At 37.2% G+C, this 7,025-nt stretch overlaps 1 protein-coding gene across 1 annotated transcript; it reads right to left on the bottom strand.

Annotated features, from left to right (window-relative positions):
- Window positions 1-3,309: 3,309 nt before the first annotated feature.
- On the bottom strand, window positions 3,310-3,955 carry LOC115846267 (coiled-coil domain-containing protein 169-like). Its single transcript, XM_060291794.1, is given in 2 exon segments — window positions 3,310-3,696; window positions 3,698-3,955. Coding segments are annotated over 2 exon segments (645 nt in total).
- Between the last annotated feature and the right edge of the window lie 3,070 nt (window positions 3,956-7,025).

Raw genomic sequence — 7,025 nt, 5'->3', positions numbered from 1 at the left:
TGTGGCATGTGAACTCTTAGTTGTGACATGTATGTGGAATCTAGTTCCCTGACCAGGGTTCAAACCCAGGCCCCCTGCATTGGGAGCATGGAGTCTTATCCACTGCACCACCAGGGAAGTCCCACTGGTGCTCTATTTCTTTGTGTGGATCTGAGTTACAATTTCTCTTCAGCCTGATGAACTTCCTTTTTAAAATTTCGTATAAAGCAGGTCTGATAGCAATTTGTTTTCTTAGGCTATTTTTTCTGAGACTGTCTTTGTTTGTGGGGCTTTCATTTTTTAAGGGTTATTTTTCTATATATAGAATTATTATTTATTTTTTTAGAATTAGTTTTTTAATAAAAGAATTAGAGATATAAATCATATAACATGATTAACCCATTTAAAGTATATAGTTCAATGGTTTTTAGTAGTATATACACAGAGTTGTGCAATCATCACTACAATCAATTTTAGAAATTTTCATCATCCAAATAAAAGCCCTGTACCCTTTGCAGTCACTCCCCATCCTCTACCTTTTTCCATCATCCCTAGGCCTCTACTAATCTCCTTTGTGTCTGTATAGATTTGCCTCTTCTGGACATTTTATATAAATGGAATTATGCAACGTGTGGTATTTTGTGACTGGCTTCTTTCACTTAGGGTATTACTGTCAAGGTTTGTCCATGTCATAGCATATACCAGTGCTTCATTTCCTTTTGTTGCTGAATACTATTCCATTGTTTGACTATACTACATTCTGTTTATCCATTCATTAGTCGGTAGACATTTGGTTGTTTCCACTTTTTGGCTATTATGCTGCTATAAACATTTGTGGACAAGTTTTTATGTGGTCACAGGTTTTTTCTTGGCTACATATATAGTAGTGGAATTTCTGGGTCATATGATGTTTCTCTGTCAGTTTTGAAGAACTGACAGACTGTTTTCCAAAAAGGCTGTACCATTTTCCATCCCCACCAGCAATGTATGAGGGCTCCCATTTCTCCACATCCTCACCAACACTCGCTATTATCTGTCTTTCTGATTATAGCAGCATTTGTTTTATAAATGGTATTTCTTGATATTTTGTAATACATTTAGACATTTTAAAATTTGAAATATGTTAAATATTGTTTACTGCTGTTTTGCTTTATGAATTCTCAACTTAAATACTAATGTTAATGCATAGTTCAGTATTAAACAAAAAAAGGACCCCAAATCTTCATTTTTTCCTCTGATTATTATTATTTATTTATATTTTTGGCTGTGCTGGGTCTTCATTGCTGTGCGCGGGCTTTTCTCTAGTTGTGGTGGGCAGGGGTTACTTTTTGTTGTGGTGTGTGGGCTTCTCATTGCAGTGGCTTCTCTTGTTGCGGAGCACAGGTTCTAGGCGTGCAGGCTTCAGTAGTTGTGGCTCATGGGCTCTAGATCGCAAGCTCAGCAGTTGTGGCGCACGGGCTTAGTTGCTCTGTGGCATGTGGGATCTTCCTGGATCAGGGACTGAACCGGTGTCCCTTGCATTGGCAGGAGGATTCTTAACCATGTGCCACCAGGGAAGTCCCTCACTGCATTACATTTTAAAGTCATATAAAAGAATTATTTGGCTATATGAAATTTATGCATTCTTCCTTAAAGAAAGGAACGTCTATAGAGATACAGAAGTGCATTTGGTATTCATTACTGGTGATTCTGAATAAAAAGAATTTAGGTTTTGGGATATAAGGTGAGAACAACATTACCTAGAAACTATACTAACCAATGGATGGTTTCTGGAAATTTAAAGGCTAACAGTTTCACTTATTAAGTTGGGGAAATAAATTATATGTATATTGTAGACCAATGTGACAGTTGCAAAAACAGTCTAAACATGAATAAGAGAATTTGATACATTTTCTAAATGCCTTAAAAGAACCTTTCTCCTACCCTCATTCAATGTCCATTTCTAGACTTGACTTGAGTATTGTGAACACTTACAAAGTTTGCTCCAAAAAACTAGGCCATCACTGTGAATTAATAAACATCACAAAATGACTTAAATCACCATGTACTAAGTGGCAGGTCCTTGTAGTAGTTGAATGAGTATTGGTTTTCTAGAATGGTAAGAAAGCTGAGAAGTTGCATAGTTTGCCTCATTTATCTTACAGGTGTGGAAAATAAAGATGAGGTGAAGAGACTTTCTCAAGTTCTCATAAATTTACAGCAGAGAGGGACTATAACCAAGCTGATTCCTGATTGGAGGCTATTTCTGCAATACCATGATGCTTTAAGTCAAAGTTTAAAATGCATTTGATTTGCCCCTTTGTTTAAACCTTTAAAAAAAATGAGCATGATATAGCCTAAAATAGCAAGCAGTTTTGATGAACTCACATTTTTAGCTATCAGCCAACTAGAAACCAAATATAATAGCAATGTTAATATCAGAGTAGATAATGGATATATTATTAAAAGCAAGTGTAATGATGACAACCTTCCTGTTTCCTAGGCTATTTTAAGAATCGTAAGTTCTCTAAGTGCCCATCATCGGATGAATGGATAAAGAAGATGTGGCACATATATACAATGGAATACTACTCAGCCATAAAAAGAAACGAAATTGAGCTATTTGTAATGAGGTGGATAGACCTAGAGTCTGTCATACAGAGTGAAGTAAGTCAGAAAGAGAAAGACAAATACCGTATGCTAACACATATATATGGAATTTAAGGAAAAAAATGTCATGAAGAACCTAGGGGTAAGACAGGAATAAAGACACAGACCTACTAGAGAACGGACTTGAGGATATGGGGAGGGGGAAGGGTGAGCTGTGACAAAGCGAGAGAGAGGCATGGACATATATACACTACCAAACGTAAGGTAGATAGCTAGTGGGAAGCAGCCGCATAGCACAGGGAGATCAGCTCGGTGCTTTGTGACCGCCTGGAGGGGTGGGATAGGGAGGGTGGGAGGGAGGGAGACGCAAGAGGGAAGAGATATGGGAACATATGTATATGTATAACTGATTCACTTTGTTATAAAGCAGAAACTAACACACCATTGTAAAGCAATTATACCCCAATAAAGATGTTAAAAAAAAGAATCATTAAGTTCTGCTAGTACATATTTTAGGGTCGCTAAAATTACTTTCTAAAATAATTTTTGAAACTAGACTAAATTACTAAGAAAATTACTTTCAGGTGACAAAGGAACACACTTCTGGAAGAGGAGCTAAAGAGGTTTAATAGCTCTTTCCTATCTATCTCATCACCTGAAAAATGTGTTGAGCAGTAAGTTCACAATTTGAATATTACAAATGAAAAAGGAGAAGAAATAGAAATCCACCCAGTTCTGGAATTATGGATTGAGTTTTGGAAGATGATTTGATCTTGTAATCTTTTTTGCTGGTCCTCTCTTGGCATTTACCATTTTCTGATTAGCTGGATTATATCTTTCTGTTTTCACCGGATTCTCTTTCATTCTATGCAGTTGATTCATTGGTTGTCTTTTAGAAACTTGGTGTGAGCCAGAGACCTGAGACATTTTAGCTAGGTATATACGACGTTCATCATTGATCTTGTGGTAAGCCTTTGATTCTCCTTCCAGTCTAAGTACATAGTCTTTCACTTGATTTTCAAGGCTCCTTTTTTCTTTTGCTAGCTGTTTAAGTAATGTACTTAAAGATTCCACTGGCATCCGCTCATAGACACGAATAGAAGATAGTCTATGTGAAGGATTTCCACGGAATTTTTTCCATTTTCTCTCTGAGACTAACAATTTGCTTTTCTAGTTGATCATTCTGTTCAAGCTGTGTCTCATAACAGGTTTTCCACTCACTGTTTTTGTTGTCAGTACTTAGTTTGGCTTCCAGTTCCACTACCTTTTGTCTTATTTCAAGTATTGAGATTTGTACTAAGTCTTTCATATGGATTTCTTCCAATAACTCCAGTTTAAGGAGGTCAGTGCTCATGCCTTAGAAGGTGTCACTTCTTTCACCCCCCATAGTGTCAGGTCAGAGATCTCCCACACCCTTCCCCTCAGCACAGCTTAGAGCAGAAGACCTGAAGGGACATCCAGAAGCTGGGGGTGAGAAAGTGCTGTCATGAGCTGTTGGTATGGTGAACTGACTCAGAATTCCTGGTTGAGCTTCTTTCCCCAGCACTTTGAATATGTCATAATACTGACTTCTTGTCTCCACTGTTTCTGATGAGAAGTCAGATGTTAATTTTATTGTGGTTCCTTTGTATATGACACATAATTTTCTTCTCACTATTTTCAAGTTTCTCTCTTTGGCTTTGGCTTTCAACAGTTTGACTATGATCTCTCTAGCTGTGAATATCTTTGAGTTTGTGCTATTTAGAATTCATTGAGCTTCTTGGATGTGTAGATTAATCTTTTTTTAAATGAAATTTGAGAAGTTTTCACCCACTATTTCTTCAAATACTTTTTATGTCCCTTTTTTCTCCACTTCTCTTCTGGAACTCCCATTATGCATACGTGATGTGTTTGATGGTGTCTCACTGGCCTGTGAGGTTCTTCAGTTTTCTTCGTTCTTTTTACGTTCTGTTCCTTAGACTAGATAATCTCTATTGATCTACCTTTTTTTAAATTTTCATTTTTAATTGATGTATAGTTGATTTACAATGTTTCAGATGATCTACTTTCTATTATCAACTCAAATCTGCTGTTGAGCCCCTTGAGTGAATTGTTCATTTCAGTTGTTGTACCTTTTAATTCCAGAATTTTCATTCATTTCTTTTTTATAATTTGTATGTCTTTATTTATATTCTCCATGTGAAGAGTCATTGTCATCATATATTCCTTTAATTCTTCAAACGTGGCTTCTTTTAGTTCTTTGAACATATTTATAATAGCTTATTTGAAGTCTTTATGTATTAAATCTATCACCTAGACCCTCCCAGAGACAATTTATATAAGCTGCTTTTTTTTTCTGTGTATGGGCTGCACCTTGTTTCTTTGTTTTTTAATTTTAATTTTTTATTTTTGTTTAGTGATGTGCTTGGACTAATTATGTAGTGTCTATTTCCCCTGTAGAGTGTGAGAACTGGAATCTCTGCTCAGTTGTTTTTTTAAAATTCTTTTTAAAAAACTTTTAATTTTATATTGGAGTATAGCTGATTAACAATGTTGTGATAGTTTTAGGAACACAGCAAAGGGACTCAGCCATACATATACATGTATCCATTCTCTCCCAAACTCCCCTCCCATCCAGGCTGCCACATAACATTGAGCAGAGTTCCCTGTAGGAAAAGGAACAGTAGGTCCTTGTTGGTTATCCATTTTATTTTTTTTTGACAAAATAATACATTTATTACCTATGATCGGCAGATATATTGCTCATTTATTCTCTCCATGTTTAAAAAGAAGTTCAAAATAACAAAATAATTATATACACCATACAATTCAGGGTAAGGTTGGGCTCAGGGGACCACTTCATGGTTTACAGGGTGGACAGAAACCACTGTCTCCAAACATTTTTTGAGCTAGTTTAACTTTCAGCTCTGACTCTGGTCCCAGTCTTATCACAGAAGGTTAGGGCCTAGAATTTTCTCAGCCATAGGGATGAGGTTCTAGTTCAGACAGGAGGAAAGGGCTTCCTGGAAGGGACCAATAAAGCCTCTGAGGCAGAAACATGAGGAGGCAAGAGTAGAGGGCACTGGGGCTGAACCAGAGGGACCTGGCATGGGGGGAGGGGGAGGAGCCCACTCCCGATCCAGCATTTCCTTGTGCTCACCCCTGCGTCTCCACTCAGTAGAACAGGGGCTGCCTTAGAGCACCAGCAACTGGTAAATCTGATGGAGGAACTTTCTCCTTGTAGCTTCCAGAACCTGAAGACAGGACCCAGTAGGAACTTTGACTGGATTCATGAGATCCCAGGATGCCAGGGAGTTACATACCCTTGATTATTGAGATGGCCCTGCCAATGCGCCCAGTTCCTGGAAGGCACGGTCAGGTAGTTTTGAGAAATATTGTATGATATCCCTTATATGCGGAATCTAAAAAGAAATGATACATATGAACTTATTTGCAAAACAGAAACAGACTCACAGACTTAGAGAACGAACTTTCTCTTTCTCTGACTTACTTCACTTAGTATGACAATCTCTAGGTCCATCCATGTTGCTGCAAATGGCATTTTTTCATTCTTTTTTATGGCTGAGTAATATTCCATTGTATATAGGTACCACATCTTCTTTATTCATTCTTCTGTCAATGGACATTTAGGTTGCTTCCATGTCTTGGCTATTGTAAACAGTGCTGCAATGAACATTGGGGTGCATGTATCTTTTCAAATTATGTTTTTCTCCAGATATATGCCCAGGAGTGGGATTGTAGGGTCATATAGTAGCTCTATCTTTAGTTTTTAAAGGAACCTCCATACTGTTCTCCATAGTTACTGTACCAATTTACATTCCCACCAACAGTGTAGAAGGGTTCCCTTCTCTCCACACCCTCTCCAGCATTTATCGTTTGTGGATTTTTTTGATTATGGCCATTCTGACCGGTGTGAGGTGATACCTCATTGTAGTTTTGATTTGCATTTCTCTAATAATTAGCACTGTTGAACATCTTTTCATGTGCCTTTTGGCCATCTGTATGTCTTCTTTGGAGAAATGTCTATTTAGGTCTTCTTCCCATTCTTTGATTGGGTTGTTTGTTTTGATGATATTAAGCCTCATGAGCTGTTTGTAAGTTTTGGAGACTAACCCCTTGTCAGTCACATCATTTGCAAATATTTTCTCCCAATTTGTGGGTTGTCTTTTTGTTTTATTTATGGTTTCCTTTGCTGTGCAAAAGCTTTTGAGTTTAATTAGGTCCCATTTGTTTAATTTTGTTTTTATTTTCATTATTCTGGGAGACGGATCAAAAAAGATATTGCTGTGATTTATGTCAGAGAGTGTTCTGCCTATGTTTTCCTCTAGGAGTTTTATAGTGTCGGGTCTCACATTTAGGTCTTTAATCCATTTTGATCTTATTTTTGTGTATGGTGTTAAAGAATGATCTTGCCCTTATTTTTTCTTTCTTTTTTCCCTCATTCTCATTTTTAAGCC

This window comes from Globicephala melas, chromosome X, assembly GCF_963455315.2.
Source record: "Globicephala melas chromosome X, mGloMel1.2, whole genome shotgun sequence".
NCBI lineage: Eukaryota > Metazoa > Chordata > Mammalia > Artiodactyla > Delphinidae > Globicephala > Globicephala melas.
Note: the sequence above shows the minus strand (reverse complement) of the source record. Positions and strands in the feature narration are given on the sequence as shown.